Raw genomic sequence first — 20,693 nt, forward strand, 5'->3', positions numbered from 1 at the left:
GATTACCTTATGTAAATGATTTAGTTACGTAAATATTTTTTCCACTATGATGTTTCTGAAAAGTATGAGAAGTTCAAGGGGGAAAGTGTGAAACTCCAAAAGTTATCAATACCACAATTGCAAAAGAGCTATATAATTTGTTCATTGGAACACAAGATGGATATATTGGGATAAGCCCAGAAACCTCCTAACGCTTGATAAGTAGAAGAAGAAGAAGAAAATGGAGAAGTACTTTGGGAACGCGTATCGGGGCGACCCGGGAGTGCCACAGGCCGACCCGGAATGGTTCGTGAACATATGGATAGGGTCCGCTGCTTTCTCCGCCCTCACTTTTATCAATCCCTACATGTGGACTCTCTCCAATCAATACAAGTACTCACTTTGAATAGCCCCAAATGTCTCTTTTTCATATTTTCACTTTGAATAGCCCCAAATGTCTCTTTTTCATATTTTTGTTAATTTGATAAAGGGTTAATCTTTATGCCACTAATTTGTTGTTCTATTTAGTATGCTTACAATATTTTTGGAGTAGCATAAACTTGTGGTTATAAGAGAGCTAAGTAAGAAGCATATGGGATTAGCAAAGCCCTATGTAAAAGCATTAGATGACTTGTACTAAAAGTTAGGAAACGAAAAAGGGAGAAAAGTTAGGAAGACGTGTAAGTTAGCACGACTGAGAAAAAAGAAGGTTAAAATTTGAATCAAGTTAAGCGTATTAGGAAATGATCCCCAACAAGTTTTGACAAGAGATAGTACAGTCAAATAGAGATGCAAATGATATTTGGATCAATTGCTCGATGCAAATAATGAGACTAGCGTCACAAAACCTTTGCTTCACTTGTAAAATTAGGTTTGAAAGATGCAATGAAAAATATGAAGTCTAGAAACGCCTGTTGTCCAGGTGATTCTCTAAGGTTTAGAAGTGTCGTGGAAAGTTTCGAGTAGTGTGGCTAACCAAGTATTCAAGGATATGTTAAGGAGTAGAAAGATGCCAAAGCAGTGGACAAAGAGTGTGTGTGTGTATATATATATATATATATATATATATATATATATATATATATATATATATATATATATATATATATATATATATATATATATATATGTGTGTGTGTGTGTGTGTGTGTGTGTGTGTGTACAAAGGAGATACTCAAATTTGTGCTAACTATGATGGTATCAAATTTTATAGGTTATATGATGAGACTTTGGGAAAGAGTGATGAAGCATAGACGTAAGGACATTGTAAGGGTAATTGATAACTAGTTTGAATTTGTACGTCTAGATATGCAACAGTCGCTATTTTGGTTAGGAAAGTTGATGAAATTCATAGAAAAATAAGTATTTGCATACTCTATTCATTGGCTTATAGAAAACATATGATACAACGCCAATAAAAGTCAATTGATAAGTGGTTGAGAAGAAATAATATTATATGAAATATATTGATACTATATAATTTATGTATGAGAGAGCAGTCACAAGTTTGAGATAGTAAAAGAGAGTAAGAGGAGTTTCCATAACCATGGGTTACCAGGGATTCACATTATCCCATATTCGTTTACCTAGTTATCGGTGAGCTAACCGATAGTATTCAAGATGAGGTCTTGAAGAGATATTATTTGCAGATAATATTGTGTTAATTACTGAAACAAACAAGGAAATCAAACAATAACTAGAAATATGGAGAAACCCTCTAGAGAGTAATGTTTTAGGATAAGTAGAAGTATGTACCTATAAGAAGAAGGCAGGTGAGGTGAAATTAGGTGGGGCTATGGTGTCTAAATGCAAACTACTTATTATTTAGGTAGTTTTTCAATAGAATGGCTTGATAGATAAAAATATTACTTGTATAATTAAAATATAGGAGGATTGAAATGGGAGCTTTATGAAAAAAAATGCGAGAAAAGTTTCGTATAACGGTTGTAAGAACAAAAATGTATAGAGGAGTGCATGTTGGGATTTTATAGTCCAACATATCCAACAAGAACAATAACATATCTAGTGTGATCCCACAAGTGGGGTCTGCGAAGGGTGGTGTCTAGGTAGACCTTACCTCTGCCTTTGTGGGGTAGAGAGACTGTTTCTAATAAACTCTTCGCTCAAGAAAAGCATTTTTCAAAATAGGTTTGAAAAATACAAGAGTAAAAAGCCTATGATAAAAATATTGTACAACAAAAAAGTAATGACAACAAAATATAGTACAACTAACCAAAGTAAAAGAAATATTAGTAGTTATAAAATTGAAGAGTAAGATAAAGATAGTATAATAACAATAATACTGGTGAGGAGAAGAGGGAGCAACTAAGGTGCTCTAAACTAGAATCATGTTTCCCACATAAAGGAGAGGAATCGCTCGGCTACCTACTAACCTTCCATCTTATTCGCTCGTCTACCTACTAACTTTCTATCCTAATCCTCGGCCTCTATGCTTTCCTTTGTAAGGTCATGTTCTCGGTGAGCTGAAGATGTGCCATGTCTTGTAATCACCTCTAACCAATTCTTCCTCGGTCTATCTCTACCTCTCTTTATACCTATCAATGTCAACCTCTCGCACCTCCTCACTGGGGCACTGTGTTCCTCCTCTTCACATGTTCAAAGTATCTAAGCCTCACTTCTCCTATCTTGTCCACCACTGAGGCCACTCCCAAAAGTCCAACATATCCATAAGGTGAAAATCATATTACATTCAAATATTATGGTGAATGTACCTTACCTTATCAAATAAGTATTAAGATGGATGTGCGCCCACTTAAGATTGGATAAAAAAAGAAATGCTCATATCTTAAAAGGATACAAGACTACAAGTAGCGTATATAGAGGATGAATGAGAGAGGTCATGCAAGATACTTTTGTAAGATCGTGAAAAAATCTCCAAATTAGCTAGTCTATAGATAAGCAGTGAAGGGACATGTTAGAATTAGAAGGCGCTCTGGTAAGATCTTCACGGATAGAAAAAGATTACAGGCAGTTTGATAATGATCGAACAACACTGCGATGAAACGTATAACTTGAACAAATCTAAGTGGATCCCTCTTATTCTTGTTTAGTCCCCTTATCCGAGTCAATCGCTAGAACTACTATTTTTGGTCTATGATGCAAAAATGGGGGAAAATCTGGATCAACCTCAGATTTATCTTACTTAACCATTCGTAGATCCATTTATTCTTTTTTTCTCTGATAGATGAGCTGTACTTCTGCTTGTTTTGACTCCTTTGCATGCATGGGGGCAATCTGAAAAGCCAACATTTCTTGGAACACTGCAGTATGAAGTGAAAATCTCATGTATGATTCTGTAGAGTGGAAGAGGGTGACTTATCAGTCATCCCAAGTCAAACACAGTGGGCGCTTGAGCACACATCAACTCTATGTGAATCCACCCCTGAATCTATACAGGTGATGCCAACTAGTTGAGAATTAAGGTTTAGTTATTGTTACACTTACATACCTTTCTCGAGCTTTTGAAGCGTTGTTAGACTTACATTAGGTTTAGTGTGTCACTAATCTTTATAATTTGGTCAGGAAGTTATGTCCGTCTAAGGATAACGAGTTTATCTAGAGAACCTCTAGTCTTTAGACTTCTAATTTGCTTTTAACAAGTTATTTATAGCCTGTTTGGCCAAGTTTATTTTTAGGCCAAAAGTGCTTTTTTTTTGGCCAAAAGCACTTTTGGCCAAAAATTGAGGCGTTTGGCCAAGCTTTTGGAAGGAAAAAGTACTTTTGAGGAGAAGCATAAGCCGTTTTTGAGAAGTAGAAAAAAGTAGCTTATCTCCAAAAGCACTTTTGAGAAAAATACACTTAGAAGCAGTTTTCAAAAGCTTGGCCAAACACTAATTACTGCTCAAAAGTACTTTTTAAATTAATTAGCCAAACACAAACTGTTTCTCACCAAAAGCACTTTTTTAAAAAGTACTTTTGAGAAAAGCACTTCTTAAAATAAGCTGATTTTAGAAGTTTGGCCAAACATGCTATTAGTATTGAAATAAAATAGGTCCTAGTACAGCATAATTGATATAGGAATTCATATAGCAGAATGCAACTGATTTAGGATCAGGCATGGTATTGATGGTTGAGTGATATATCAACTTATGATGTAACAATTGAAGTATACTAGAGGTCCATTTGGTGTTGTAAAAACTACAGGCGAGATATGTTTTTTACCTTGTAAGTTCCTTATTTTTTTTAATGGAGTTGTTACTAATATCATTATGATAAATAAAGGGCTTGACTTTACCCTACGGGTTTCTCTTTGAAGGTTAGAGTAAAAGATATTGAGTCAGTCTATATTGCAAAATAGATATGAGTAAATCTGTTCTTGATCAGAGTTTTTTTTGTTGAGAAGGTAACATATTTGTATATTAATAACAAACAACACAAAGGGTGTGTAGTCCCCCATATTTACAAGAAACAAAGCAACTCCTAGTCCTTAGTCTTCTCATAAGGATTCTAATACATCAAAAATAGATTCAGGTTCTTCTAAGACTTCTTGTTTACACAAAAAATAGGACATGGCAAAACATTTCATTTTCAATTTTTGGATGCTACTCGTCTTGTCCTCAAAACATCTCTGATTTATTTCTTTCCAAATTATCCACCAAACGCAAGCAGGGACAATCCTCCACCTCTCTTTCTCTCCAGAAGAGATACCCTCACTGTTCCAGCATGCTAGTACCTCAAATATTCTTCTTGCCATAGTCCACCTGATGCTCCTCAAACTAATGAATATCCTCCATAACTGAGTTGTCCATTTACAATGTAAAAAGAGATGATTTATTATCTCTGCCTCTTGTCCACATAAGTAACACTTGGAACAAAGTTGATAACCTCTCTTAATAAGGTTATCCTGAGTCAACACTACTTCTTTTGTCAATAACCATGTAAAGCAGGCAACTTTGTATGGAATCTTAACTTTTCATATCATCTTCCATGGCCAACACCCAATCTGATTATTTAAAAATTTGAACTCCTTATAGGCAGATTTAATTGAAAACTTGCCTTGCCTATGCCCTTGCCATATCATGCAGTCTTTTCTAGTTGAAGTCCATTTAAACTAATCTAGAGTATTATAGAACTGCGTTACTCTGCCAATCTCCCAATCATTTAGAAGTCTTCTGAAGGTTAGATTCCAATCTTGGTTTGCCCATACCTTTTCAAGTGTTGCTGCTTGCTGTTGATTTAGGGAGTGAATGTCTGGAAAAAGTTGTTTCAAAGCTCCTTGACCTAGGCAATTGTCTTCCCAGAAGGATTCATTCCATCCCCAACTCTGACTCTAGGCTTGATCATCATTTTAGGCCACAAATTTCTAATAGATCTCTAGAGACTGATTCCATATGGACTATTAACTACTTTGGTTGTCCATTCTCCTTCCATCTCATATTTTTCTTTAGTCACAAGTTTTCATAGTGGCTGATCTTCTGCTGCAAATCTCCATAGCCATTTCATCATCAAGCTTTGGTTCTGGACTTTCAAACTCTTGATCCCAAGACCCCCTTCCTTTTTGCTAGCTAAAAGAGACACCCATTTAACTAAATGGATTTTTTTAAATTCACTGTTACCTTGCCAAAGGAAGTTTCTTCGTAATGCATCTATCCTTTTCAATATATTTGCTGGAATGGAAAAAAGAGACATCATATAAGTAGGCATTGCATCAAGCACATAATTAATTATAATCAATCTAACCCCCAAGGACAAATACCAATTTTTCCAATTTGTCAGCTTCTTCTCACATTTTTCTAACACCCTATTCTATATCCCCTTTAAATTACTCTTGGCCCCTAAAGGCATCCCCAAATAAACTGTTGGCAACTCCCCGATCCTTCCTCCAAGAATTCCAACTAAACTATGAATTTCTTCCACCTCATTAACGGGATATATAAAACTTTTGTTCCAGTTAATGTGTAATTCAGATGTGGCTTCAAAAAGAATGAAGATCACCCTCAACATCATCAGTTGGATCTTATCAGCTTCACAAAAGACCAATGTATCATCTGCATATTGAAGATAAGATATCACCAAATTGCTACCAATCCTGGAATTCACTTTGAAACCCCTAATCTAGTTGTTGATTTGAGCTATCTGTAACATATGATTTAGACCTTCCATGGAAATGATAAAGAGGAAGGGGGACAAGGGACCCCCTTGTCTCGAACCTCTTTGAGAAGGAAAGAATCCAGCTAGAGAACCATAAACTAGTGTTGAGAATTTGACCTTGCTGATACAAAATTTGACCCAATTAATCCATCTCTCTCCAAAGCCCATTTTCATGAGAGTTCCCAGTAGGAAATTCCAATTTAAATGATCATATGCCTTCTCAATATCCAATTAGTATATTATCGCAGGTTCTTTGCTTTTGGTTCTTGTATCCTAAGTTGCTCGGATACGGGTGCGGGTGTGGGTGTCCGACACGGGTGCAGATTTAAAGGTCGAATCTTTTGAAATGTAAATTTTAAGATTTGGGGATAAAGATCCTAGTACGGACCCGAGTGCGGAGATCCGGCTAAAAATAATTTAAAATAAAATAAAAATATAAAAATATCTCTAAATTATGAGAAATTTTATGGAATACTTACGTATAGCTTGTAAAGTGTGAATTATTTTTTATTCTCAAGTTTTAGATAAGTAAACAATTAATTTTCTAAATAAGGTATGCTATTTTCTTCAAATTTACGCTTGTTTTGGTTCTGATTTGGGGAATCAAATTGTATCTTGTCTTGAATTTTTCCGTCCATCATGGTCAAAGTACCCAAAATTATTTGACCAGATCCGGTACGGATCTCATGCCCACAACCATATTAGTGTCGTATCGATACGGGTGCGGCACCTAAACTGCCGTGTCAGAGCAACTTAGCTTGTATCTACACATTCATTTGCTATTAAAATAGCATCCATATTTTGCCTGCCCCTTATGAAGGCTATTTGTTGCGTATCCACCCGTTTATTCACCACTTTCTTAAGTCTCTCTGTTAACAACTTTGAGATGATTTTGTAGATGCTACCAATTAGACTGATAGGCCTGAAGTCTCTCAGCTCCTTAGCTCCAACCTTCTTAGGTATCAATGCTACAAAAGTAGCAACAAAGCTTTTTTCAAATATTCCTTGAGCATGGAAATTTTGAACAACAACTACCACGTCATTGTGAATTACTTCCCAGCAATGGCTAAAGAAATCCATAGAATAACCATCCGGTCCAGGAGCATTATCCCCTGCACATGCCTTAACACTTTTCCATATCTCATGTTCACCAAAAGGACTTTGCAGCATTTGATTCTCCTCCGGGGTAATCATAGGGCAATCCCTAAGATTACCTTGTGGTCTCCACACCTCTGATTCTGTATATAACGTCTGGTAGAGTGTGATTATTTCTCTTGTGATGGCTACAGTGTTCTCCACAGCTACTCCTTTAACTATCAGCTGGTCAATATTATTATATCTTCTATGAGCATTTGTAGTTATATGAAAGAATTTTGTGTTCCTGTCACCTTGTTTCAACCAAAGAGCTCTGGATCTTTGTCTCCAAGCCACCTCCTCTTGTTTAGCAATCTCCTCAAATTCCATTGACAAGACAATTTTTGTGTAGATTTCTTCTATATTCAAGTTCCTTTGATCCTGTAACTCTTCCAATTATGCAATTTGATTGAGAATATTTGCTTTTTGTAATTCCAGGTTTCCTTGAATGGTTTTGCTCCATTCTTTAAGATTCTCCTTTAAAGCTTTCAATTTAAAAGATAAAATACAATCAGGCCTCCTTTCGCAGATAAAAGACTCCCACCATCCTTTCATTCTATCTTTGAAACCATCAGTTTGCAGCCACCAAATTTCAAACTTAAAATAAGACCTAACATGTTCCCAATTTCCACACTGAAGCATCAGGGGTGTATTGTATGATCGGATGTGATTCTATGAAGTGTAGTTTGTTTGATGTTTATGAAACCTTCATTCCAGTCCACTGAGATATAAAACCTATCTAATCTTACTATATCATGCCTATCACCTTTCCTCCATGTGTATGTACCTCCTGTCAGTTGAAGATCCACCAATTCCATGTCCTCAATGAACTCTGAAAACTCAGTCATAGCTCTATTAATTATGTTGCAGTTCTTCTTCTCTGATGAGATATCCCCACAAACCACCCAAGACCCAGAAAAAGGCCTCTGGCACCAGCTCACTCCCATCAAACCTTTTCTCTTTTTTTTTTCCTATCGTTTGGAGCATATACACTAGATAAATGCCAAGTAAAATCTTGAGTTTTTCCAAAGAATTTACAAGTAATTGAATAAGAACCTAAACTACTGACCTCCCCTTCCCAAATTCTGCTATCCCAAAGTACTACAATTCCCCCTCTAGTCCCACTAGCTTCCAATTGTGCAAACCTTCTCCATCTATTTGCCCAAAGTTCTTTAATAATTTTCCTAATATCCCCTTCTACCTTGGATTCTTGGAAGCAATAAACATCTGCTTTCCAACTGTGAATCAAACTCTTGATCAGCAATCTTTTCCTGTAGCGATTTAGCCCCCTCACATTCCATAAGACAATATTCACCTTCAATGATCATGAATAATAATACTTTCCCCCTACTTCTAGTACCATTGCTCTTGAATTTGCTCCCAATATATAGGTTCTTTACTTCTTTAGAAACTTTTCTTTTTGGAGTTTCTGTCATCTGCATATCTGAAGGTTCTTTGTTTGCTTGCCTCTTCTCATCAATCTTCGTGAATAACTCTAATGCTTCTTTCTCACATCCTTGGAATTCCACTCCAAATTCTTTACTGAGCCTGGTCATATTCTGATGAACCCATAATGACGCTTCGAACTCTGGATCCTTTTCTATCTCTGCATCTTGTAAGTTTAGAGGTTGTGCATCTTCAATTATCCACCCTACTTCTTTGCTTCCTTCACTTGTCTGCATGTTCTCTCCTTCTGGAGTTTCGAGATAATTACCACATTCTTCAAAAATTGTCATGGAATTTTCTTCATTGGACTTGATATTTTGTTCTTCTTCATCCCCTTCTTTTTCTGTAGCTTTTTCACAAAGAAAAATCACTCTCGTGCAAACTTAGTTTAGTGAGAGGTGTAAGACCTGGAAAATTTCTTGTTATAGCATATTAGACGCCTATATTATAACATAAAATTCATCTTTGAATAAACATTTCATATTCACTAGACCAAAGCTATACATGAGAATAGTAGAGTGCTTTTGTTAATCAACTTGTTGGAGATCAATTGTTTTATCTTTCATGTATTGCTTACTAGTAGGATAGGAGAAATGCAGATGGCAGAGGTCTATATTTTGCAAAAAGGCAGTGCAAAAAGGGTGGTTTGCTAGGAGACTGAGTGAATCGAAGGGGTAGTAAGAGTAATATGAGGCTCCCTCGTCTTTCCCAAGTTCATTTTTCAAGAAAATTCTTGGGTCATCGTTCTCTTCTCCTTAGCTCATCTGTTTATTACTTTATACTAACAATTGTAAAGTCTTCATCTCTCGAGGTCTAATACAAGGTAAGAGGGAATAATTGATTAAGCACAAAGGCTAAGGCATAATCCCTATGTTTTAACTATCGTTTTCTCATTTCTCTTAAACAACATCGTTCGAAGCTTTCTGCATGATGGTGCTTGTATAACGTTCATAATTTGTGATGGGGACTCACTTATCCTTCTTGATCTCTTTAGAACTATGCTTCTGAGTTGTGGATGCCAGTATAACTTAGAAACTTTAGTTTGACCTAGGTGCTCTCCACTATGGCTAAATCTGTGCCCCGGTAGGTCATTACATTTTGTCATGTTGGCTATCGCTAGTGTCAAGTGGTGGCTTAACGACATCCATATTACTGCATGACTGAGATTTCTAAAAACTTCCTTTTTGCTGCGTATCTGAGATTTTGAATATGTTGTTATGTGCAGCTGGCATGACAAAGCCATGCTCTTTGAGCAACATCACTGGAAGAAAGCTCTAAAAGAAAAATAAGGATTACGAATTTAAGGTACTCGATGCTTCTTAAGTTTCTTATGTAATGATGTTCTCCCTTATACGCTATAGATTTGTATAAAAAAAAGATTTTTGTTTCAATGTTTTTAGTTTATAACTAGGACGGAATTACTCGCTTCTTTCTCTCATTTGAGTTTTCATTAATTGCAGTGGAACCAGTACATGGATAAAGAAGCACGAGACTCGTACTACTTCAATTGGCCTGTTTACTTTCCATAGGTTTCTCCAATGTATCAGCATGTTGGTTTTCATGACCCAAAACCCTAACCTGTCGTGATGGCGCCTGTCGTAGTACTAGGCAAGCCGACTCATTTCAAAATAAACTGGGAGTTCAAATCAAAAAATAAGTGCGGAAAAGAAAAGTCTGACATCGGGGTGTCACTAGTCATGAGCATCTACTACAAACTGTCTAACAATATCAAGACTAACTCAGTCTGGAAAATAGCTAAATACAACTAAAGTAAGATAAGAGGGAGAAGAGCAGGGCTGTGATCGCCAGACAGCTACCTTGCTATTTCCGGTAAATTCTACAACCAGAATAATCAACAACTGCTATCGTGTTCAGCTACACCTGGATCTGCACACAAGGTGCATGGAGTAACGTGAGTATGCCAACTCAGTAAGTAACAACAATAAATAAAGACTGAGCAGTAGTGACGAGCAATAAAACATATAACGTTCAGATCAGGAAATCTCAGTAAAATACCACATGCTTTTAAAATCAGGATTTGAATCAAAACATCTCGTTTAAACCCAGTTTCAGTAAAATCATTTAAAGATATTTTTCAACAGTTTTCAAACAGAGAAAAAATGCAAAAGTGAGCAAAAATGATGAAATCATAAACAGCTCCTCGGGCAAACCTCACAGTCACTCGTGCCACTCGTGCATACCTCAGAATCACTCTTTTCATTCGGGCATACCTCACAATCACTCTTGCCACTCGGACATACCTCACAATCACTCTTGCCACTCGGGCATACCTCAAAGTCCCATAACATAATACGGATCTACTCAAGGCCTCAAAATACACATAACAACATCGAAACGACGAATCACACCTCAATTCGAAATAGTTCAACTTTGAAACTTCAAATTCTATAACTTGTGCCGAAACACATCAAATCACGTCCGACCGACCTCAAACTTTGCACACAAGTCACATTTCACATTACGAACCTATCCCATTCCGGGGTTGTTTACACATAAGTCGACATCCAGTCACTATTTTAACTTAAGTTTTAAACCTTGGAACTAAGTGTTCCAATTCATTCCAAAACCTCAACGGACCCGAACCAATTGTCTCAGTAAGTCACACAACAACTCTAAAGTACAATTTGAGCAGTAAATGGGAAAACGGGGTTGTAATACTCAAAACGACCGGCCGGGTCATTACATTCTCTCCACTTAAACATACGTTCATCCTCGAACGTGCCTAGAGTTGTTCCAAAAGCCATCAAATCGCTATGTAACTTTCCCATGCACATACCCGGGGGTGATCCCACGTCACCCTATCCCATACAGGTCTGATAGCACAGCATAATTGAAATTTCTCAATTCAACCTAGCCCACAAGCCTTCGAATCAAATTTCCAACATCCGAAATTTCATATAAGATCTGAAGTTCGCATCTACATACCGTAAAAGTCTGAACAAGTTGTACCAAAAGCGATAACCATAAATCAAATACTCAAATTCAAATACCGCATAGCTCGAATGCTCGAAGCAATGATTTCTAATCATAGTATCGGCTCAAATCAACCTAGTGCTGGTAGTAAACCTCATATCAGATAAAACCCCGTTCTAAAACCTTCGTACACTGCCTATGATGAAAGAGACATACCGAATTCATAACCATTCATTAGACCAATAGGTCATGGAGCTCTCGTTCCTTCTACACGAACTATAGCCAATCTCAAAGCCGACTTCCGATATTATCCTCCCAATTATACCACAATCAAATCCGATAGCATCCATACTAGGCCCAATGACCTCGTCTCATCCAACACGACCACTCTAGTGACATGACACATCAATACAATCTAAAGCCACAACCCGTGCAATCTGTGCACCAGGTAGCAACATTTCAAATGTACCCAATCGTAACAATGACCCAAACAGGAGAATCGTTCCGTAAGCTCGACGGGTACCACCCCGACGTAATGCTAAGAACCAATCACACACAGCAGAACCACAACACACGAATCTTACACAAATAATCATATTTCCACATAACTCTGTTGCAATATGCGACCCTATCCAAATACTAGTCCATATGAAATACCTCAAGCCACCATGCTAAAATCAATAACTATGCGCAATTCGACATCAAGTACCCAAAGTGCATTACCATAACCACGGAGAAGTAAATGACACCATACCACACAAAACCCGAAAGAACATGACCAATACGCCATCAACCAAGCAATATCCAATACTATTCCCGCTCAAATGCCGTTATAAGGCCACAATAGAATCGCACCATATGTGCATGTAACCAACGAATCACAACTCCTCGTAGCATAGAAGAGTAACTCACAGATCATTTCAGAACACGAATAAGCTTCACATCAACCGAATGATACATCCTTCAACAATAGCAGTATGGAGCCAACCAATCCGGCTCAGTGTAGAATACACATCCTAATTGGGCCTACCAATGGGTCCCAAATCAACTATGGTCATCCACCAATAGATAAATAACCTCCGAAAGTCCACAATGATTGAATCATAACACGTTCTATCATCTGGCTAGCTCCAGCCACAACTTCACAGTCCACAACCATGAAACAATCTGCTCCTGAGAACTCCCAATCTCCAATTCCATAGAACACATGAATCACCATATTTGATTCCACCTCCAACGCCCGAATGACTAACACCTCTCTCATACACAATCATCCCACGAGAAATACTTTAAAAATTCTGCCGTGCCACTTGGCAAAAATTTGAATATCAACAGTCGATCAACCGGGAGAGTGCCGCAATACCAGCGAAGTACCCATAAATCAAAACACACTGTCCCTTCTGAAATGTATACTCTCATCAAGCCATACCAAATAGTAATATCATTTACCTAGTCCAAACTCATTGACAGACATGAGACTTTAATTTGTCCCAAAATTTAACAACGTGAAAGATACTTCAAAACGTTCACACTTGAGGCCGTACGTCACATCAAAACGAAAAATCAAGTACCCAATGACCTTCCTTTACATTTCAAGAAAACACTTCTCGTCACATTCACATCGTCTTAACACTTTCCGCAGTTACGTCATACTCACCACACAGTCATTCCACCGCTCATCGAGCCATAAATTCCACTCGTAGGGACATTATCGGACATATGAGTCCAAATGTATAGGTTACAACTGAAGCTACCGAGCCTAAGATGCGGTCTAACCATGGCCTCAAGTCCTCCAGACTGGCCCACCACCACAAACACAGAACACACATCTCAACTTTATTCGTAGAATCACAAACAGATAATGCACAACCGATACCGAGCGCTCATGTGCACATACGAATGCGTGGAAGGAATTCAAGGAGTTATGTTCCAAGCTGAATCAATTCCGCACGATAGAATACAAGAAAGTAAAATTTTCCTAAGGGTTCTACAACCTCTCGAAGATAAGTACAGACGTCTCCGTACCGATCCGCAAGACTCTACTAAACCCGCTCATGACTCGTGAGACCTATGTAACCTAGGCTCTGATACCAATATGTCACGACCTAAAAACCTAACCTGTCGTGATGGCGCCTATCGTGGTACTAGGCAAGCCGACTCATTCCAAAACAAACCGGGAGTTCAAATCAAAGCAAAAGTGCAGAAAAGAAAAGCCCGACATCGAGGTGTCACTATTAATGAGCATCTACTACAATCTGTCTAACAATATCAAGACTAACTCAGTCTAGAAAATGGCTAAATATAACTAAAGGAAGATAAGAGAGAGAAGAGCAAGGCTGCGATCGCCAGGCAGCTACCTTGCTATCCCCGGAAAAATCTGCAACCGGAATAATCAACAATCGCTACCGTGTCCAGCTACACCTGGATATGCACACAAGGTGCAGGGAGTAACCTGAGTACGCCAACTCAGTAAGTAACAATAATAAATAAAGCCTGAGCAGTAGTGACGAGCAATAAAGCATATAACGTTCAGATCGGGAAATCTCAGTAAAATACCATATGCTTTTAAAATCAGGATTTGAATCAAAACATCTCGTTTAAATCGAGTTCCAGTAAAATCATTTAAAGATATTTTTCAACAGTTTTCAAACAGAGAAAAAATGCAAAGGTGAGCAAAAATGATGAAATCATAAACAGCCCCTCGGGCAAACCTCAGAGTCACTCGTGCCACTAGGGCATACCTCACAATCACTCTTGCCACTCGGGCATACCTCACAATCACTCTTGCCACTTGGGCATACCTCACAATCACTCTGGCCACTCGGGCATACCTCACAATCACTCTTGCCACTCGGGCATACCTCACAATCACTCTTGCCACTTGGGCATACCTCACAATCACTCTGGCCACTCGGGCATACCTCACAATCACTCTTGCCACTCGGGCATACCTCACAATCACTCATGCCTCCCAGTCAATCGGCACTCAGCACTCGCACTCAGTAGGTACCTGTGCTCACTGGAGGTATGTACAAACTCTGAAGGGGCTCCTTCAGCCCAAGCGCTATATCAAGCTAAATCATGGCATAAATCACTCAGGCCCTCGACCTATATAAAACATGCTGCGGCAAACTCACTAATCAGGCCCCCGGCCTCACTCAGTCATAAACCTCTCAAGCCACTCGGGCATTTCAGTAAAAACAGGGTGCTCAGCCCAAAATAACATTTATGTGCATCAAAATCGAGTAATAAAAATAGAGTTATGCAGTAAACAGGTATAACCACGACTGAGTATAGATTTTTTTATAGGAAATAGTGAGAGAAAAGTCTCCTAAGAGTCCAAACAGCATTAACACAAGGCCCAAACATGACATTCAACCCAATTTACAAAATCTCTTTCTAAAACACATAAGTATCATATAGTTTCAACAAAATATACAACTTTACAGTTGCTACGGGACGGACCAAGTCACAATCCCCAACAGTGCACGCCTACACGCCTATCATCTAGCATGTGTGTCACTTAAAAATAGTAGAATGATACAAAATCCGGGGTTTCATACCCTCAGGACTAGATTTACAATCATTACTTATCTCGAACAAGCCAAATCCAATGTCGAGCAAGCTAAACAATGCTCCAGAAATTCCATTTTGCGCGTATCAACTTCCAAACGGCTCCAATATAGTCACAATAATTTGATTCAGTCCACACAATTTATAGGAATTAATTCCATATCAAAATACTAATATTTTTCACAAAAATTTGAAATTACGCCCCAAAAATTACCTGTGGGGCCCACATCTCGAAATCCGACGAAACTCACAAAATACGACAACCCATCCAATTATAAGCTCAACCATATTAATTTCACTCAAATCCGACTCCAAATCGGTATTCAAACTTGAAAAATTCGTTTTGTGACATTATAGAAATTTTCTTCCATTTCTCTTGAAGATTCAATAATATTACATCAAAAATGAAGATTAATTCATGGAATAAAATCACAAGGGAGTTAAGAACGCTTATCCCAAGTTGTGTAGAAATATTCCTCTCCAAAATCGCCCAAACCGAGCTCCAAAATATCCAAAATGAGAAAAAATCTCGGAACCCTCGTTTTAAACACTGCCCAGGCATTTTCGCACCTGCTGTTCCTGGGCTCGCACCTGCGCATCCGCATTTGCGGAACAAATTGCGCGCCTGCGGACAATGCCAACCTTCTAAAACCTCGCATTTGCGGCGCCCTTCTCGCATCTGCGGGATCGAAAATGCGCAAACCTTTCGCGCCTGCGTTCGTCCAGGCCAGCCCCAGTCCGCATCTGCGCCAACACCTTCGCACCTGCGGCCTCGCAGATGCGGCAAATTCCTCGCACCTACGAGAACTGCCCACTCCCACTCTTGGTCGCTTCTGCGACATATTTCACGCACATGCGGCTTCGTACCTGCGATCAAAAGCTTCGCAGGTGGGATCACACCAGTAGGCAGCAACCCCAGCATTTCCTTACGTCCAAATTTGATCCGTTAATCACCCGAAACTCACCCGAGCCCCTCGAGACCCCGTACGAACATACCAACAAGTCCCATAACATAACACGGACCTACTCGAGGCCTCAAAATACACATAACAATATCGAAATGACGAATCACTTCTCAATTCGAAATCATTGAACTTTGAAACTTCAAATTCTATAACTTATGCCGAAACACATCAAATCACGTTCGATTGACCTCAAATTTTGCACACAAGTCACATTTCTCATTATGGACCTATCCCAATTTCCAGAATTGGATTCCGACCCCGATATCAAAAAGTCAACCCCCCGGTCAAACTTCCCAATTCAACTTTCGACATTTCAAACCAAATTTCACTATGTACGTCCAAATAATTTTTTGGACATGCTCCTAAGTCGAAAATCACAATACGGAGCTATCAAAATTATCAAAACTCCATTCCGGGGTCGTTTACATATAAGTTGACATCCGATCACTATTTTAACTTAAGCTTTAAACCTTGAAACTAAGTGTTCCAACTCATTCCAAAACCTCACCGGACCCGAACCAATTATTTCGGCAAGTCACACAATAACTGTAAAGTATAATTTGAGCAGTAAATGATAAAACGGGATTGTAATACTCAAAATGACCGGCCGGGTCGTTACATTGGTGCTTTGTTTTTTCCGAAATCTCCGGAAAGGAAAACTATTGTAGCTTGAAATTTCTGTTGATACTATGAATTCAAGCATTTTGGTGATATTGCCATGTGCTGCATGGTTACTTCCCTTAGTTTTCTCTAGTTAAAGGAAGTGCTGGTCTTCTATTTGAACTTGAGATGACAAAAGCAGGGTCATAGAATTCAGAGTAAGACATGTAAAATGCTTCAAACATGTAAGAAAGGAATATCACTCTCGCGCAAAGTTGGTCTAATGATAGGTGTAAGACATGTTCAAACATTTTGATCACCTTAAAAAATGAATTGAAATATCATTATGCATGATAAATGGACGTACATATTCGTTTTTATTTGGAATGAAGATGGATGAACATGCACTTGAACCTAAAGTTGATGAAATTCTGAAAAACATGGAAGATGCTTAGGATTGGGTCTATTGCATGTGCCTCCTACTTTTGAGTCATTTATTGCAAACATACAATCCATCTTTTCGAAGGGAGTCTTGGAGTAACGGTAAAGTTGTCTCTGTATGACTTATAGGTCATAGGTTCGAGTCGTGGAAGCAACACTAATGTTAGTAGGGTTAGGTGACGCAACCATTTCTCGGACCCTACATAAACGTGTGATATCTTATGCATCAGGCTGCGCTCTTTATATGATTGATCTTTTCTGTATTCACTTTTAGCTGATTTTCCCTCTTTTTCATTATTTTATTAAAATTCTCCTTTAGTATTTATGCATTTTTGTTTTCTAATGAAAACGTGGTACAAATAGTATGATTGAGGTATCTATTACCTATTTAAGAAAAAAGGACATCCGTAAGTGTACCTTGTTCTGTGGAATACGGACTAGCGACACGACAAATTAGAGAATCCAACAGGTTATAATTAACTTATAAAACATCATTTGAAGAAACACAAAGCATGTTTATCCAAGTGCTTAGATAATTTAATGGTGATTTTCCTGCCTTTGTAGAGAAAAAAAAAAACATAAACTACACATGATATAATTAAGTACTGCATAAATAAAAATGTACATTTTCTATCAATTTAGTAAAAACAAATATATATATACGTAAACTTTTCGTCAGCTGCAAAAGATAACTCCAAAACCTAAACTATATGATTTAAAATAACTCCAAAACCAAAACTATGTGATTTGAAACCTTATACTAATAATGAAAATTTACATTTTCCTTTTCTCCTCAAACCCCCTAATAGTAGGCTATATTTATGCAATTTAGACACTACTTACACGCTAATTTAGCCGCACTTTATTGATATTTGAATGCTAAAAGATAACAAAATGCTTTAATTAAGAATTTGATGCTTTGCAGGAGCTACTCCGAGTTAGGAGGGAGCTAACGAGTGTTTTGAAGTCAACATGGAGTGTGAAAGGCCAATCGAAGGTTAGCCCGGTCGAAAAGGAGCGAGAAAAGCAAGAGAGACGACCCCTCCAGGTGCGCGGCCGCGAATTGGTCCGCGAACTCAAGGCAGTGAGGCAGTGAAAATCCGCGGCCGGATCCGCTGTCGGATCCGCGGCCGCGGACGGGCGGACGAAAGCCAAACACGCAGGGTTAATTATGTAATTTCTTAGGTGACTAACCTAAACCTATATGAAGCCTAAACTCGCCCAGAAGTCAGATATAGCTGGTTTTAGAAGATTTTAGAGGCAAGAACAAGAGAGAGAAGACGAATAATTTCCTAAGAGTTTTCATCTTCTTCTTCATACTTTTATTTGTTAATTATGAATTATTTCAGTAATTTATTTTCCATTAGTATGAGTAGCTAAATCTATTATCTAGGGTTGATGGAACCAATTGTTGGATGAAATCTTGACTTTATTTTCTTATAATCGACCTGTGTTTGTTCTATGATTGTTCAACTACGTATTGTATTGTGGTTAATTGAAAGGGCCCTTGATTAATCGTGTCTAGTTACCTTGTGTTGCTTGAGAAAGAACACTTGGTTAGATTGTTGTTGAACAATACCACTTTTGGGTAAGTTAAGAGATTAATTACTTGAATTTAAAAGTGGGGGTTAGAAATAACGAAGCTTTGGTGGGATAATTCTGAGTTGCATAAATTGTTAACTAGAGTAGTTAAGAATGCTTCTAGTAAATTATCGTAATTGATCGAGAGATAATTACGGTAGCCCGAAACTCATAATCCTCATAGAGTATGACAGCGAGATTATAGCCAAAGAGTTAAGAATTAATCCGGCAATTGGGGAAATCAATAGCCCTAGATCCTTTTACCCTTGAATTCAATTTTAGTCTTGATTAGTGCTAATTTTATTATCATTTTTCCTTAGCTAATAAATTCCACTGATTATTCATAAAACTCTTGCATCCGAAAGTTGTCTGAGCTTATCATTAGCATTATTTAAAGTTGTAGTAAATAAGTTAGTTCCCTGTGGGATTCGACTCCGGACTTGAACCGGGTTATATTTGCAGCGATCGCTTAGTCCTTTTTACAAGGCATAGTTGGGCGTGATCAAATTTTGGCGCCGTTGCCGGGGAACTAATAGTGTTATTTATTACAACTTAGAAGAATTGCTAGGATTCTTAGTTTAGATCAATTTCTTATGGTATTTAAATATTTCCATTGAAATTCTCATGTTTGAATTCTCCTGTGACTCAGGTGTATGCCTAGAAGCTCTTCGAGGACTGGTGAACTTTTTGAAGGACTCTCAGACCCTGAGAAAGCATTCAGGGCATTAAATCGAGCCAACAAGAAGAACAAACAGTTACAACAAAAACACGCACTCGAAATTAAAATGGACAACATGGATGATATCAACGAAAACAATCAAAATAATCGGGTTGACCCAAACAATGGAGTGGTGGCACCTCTTGTGCCAGAAGCTGCTCTTTATGATTGGTAACAACCAACTACTGATAACCTAGTCACCGCCATTGCTGTACCTCAGATACAAGCGGAGACATTCCAGATCACCAACAATATGCTGCATCTGTTGCAAAATAAGGGACTGTTCTCCGGGTCATACATGGAAGACCCACAACAACATCTGAAGAATTTTCTATCAATATGTGTGACCCAAAGACAGCCGAATGTGACTCCTGAAGCCATCAAGCTATTACTGTTTCCATTCTCTGTGACTGGAGAGGCTCAAACTTGGCTGAATTCGCTCCCAATAAACTCCATTGCCACCTGGGAAGAATTAGTCAAACAGATCTTAAACAAGTTTTATCCTCCCAACAAGACTGCAAGGCAGATTAATGAGATATTACAGTTCAGGCAGAAACCAACTGAGACCTTGCAAGAAACCTGGGAGAGGTTCAAGGGTATGCTAGTGAAGTGTCCACACCATGACATTCCAGATCAGATACTGGGACAGAGATTCTACATGGGTTTAGCAGACAGTTTGAAGGACAATGTAGATGCTTCAGCTGGGGGTACATTTTTAAGCAAGACATTCACAGAGTGCAAGATTCTTCTTGACAAGATGGATCAAAATTCAGGCTGAATGGCTAGAGGTACGACACTTACACCAATAGTGCATTCTGTTGCTCTTGACCCAAAAAATTCCCATGCAGAGAACATAGCCACTCTCATGACTCAGATGAGCATACTGACAAAGAAAATTGATGAGATGGGTACAAAGCAAGTGCACATTATTGATACAACAAATGAAGGATTGTGCACTCCTTGCATAAAACAGTCATATGTGTGCTAGTGGAGTGGAGAGAATGACAACCAGGGCTTCAGAGAAGACATGAATTATGTCAATAATTTTAGAGGTCAGAGGCAAGGTGGGAAACAATGGGGACCGGCACCAAACCATCAATACAGACCCAACTTGCCACAACACTACCCCAATTCTGTAGGCGCACGACCACAAGGTCAAGTTGTGCCTTATCAAAGGCAGCAGGGCTATAATCAACAGCACCAGCAACAAT

At 38.3% G+C, this 20,693-nt stretch overlaps 1 protein-coding gene and 1 non-coding gene across 2 annotated transcripts; one reads left to right on the forward strand and one right to left on the reverse strand.

Moving 5' to 3' along the window:
• Positions 1-179: 179 nt before the first annotated feature.
• LOC104109372 (uncharacterized) lies at positions 180-10,231 on the forward strand. Its single transcript, XM_018775301.3, is given in 4 exon segments — positions 180-372; positions 9,896-9,956; positions 9,958-9,975; positions 10,131-10,231. Coding segments are annotated over 4 exon segments (300 nt in total). The 5' UTR covers positions 180-220; the 3' UTR covers positions 10,200-10,231.
• A 9,771-nt stretch (positions 10,232-20,002) lies between these two features.
• LOC117279863 (small nucleolar RNA R71) lies at positions 20,003-20,109 on the reverse strand. Its single transcript, XR_004510295.1, has one exon. It is a non-coding gene; the product is annotated as a small nucleolar RNA R71 (small nucleolar RNA).
• Between the last annotated feature and the right edge of the window lie 584 nt (positions 20,110-20,693).

Source organism: Nicotiana tomentosiformis, chromosome 7 (assembly GCF_000390325.3).
Source record: "Nicotiana tomentosiformis chromosome 7, ASM39032v3, whole genome shotgun sequence".
Lineage (NCBI taxonomy): Eukaryota > Viridiplantae > Streptophyta > Magnoliopsida > Solanales > Solanaceae > Nicotiana > Nicotiana tomentosiformis.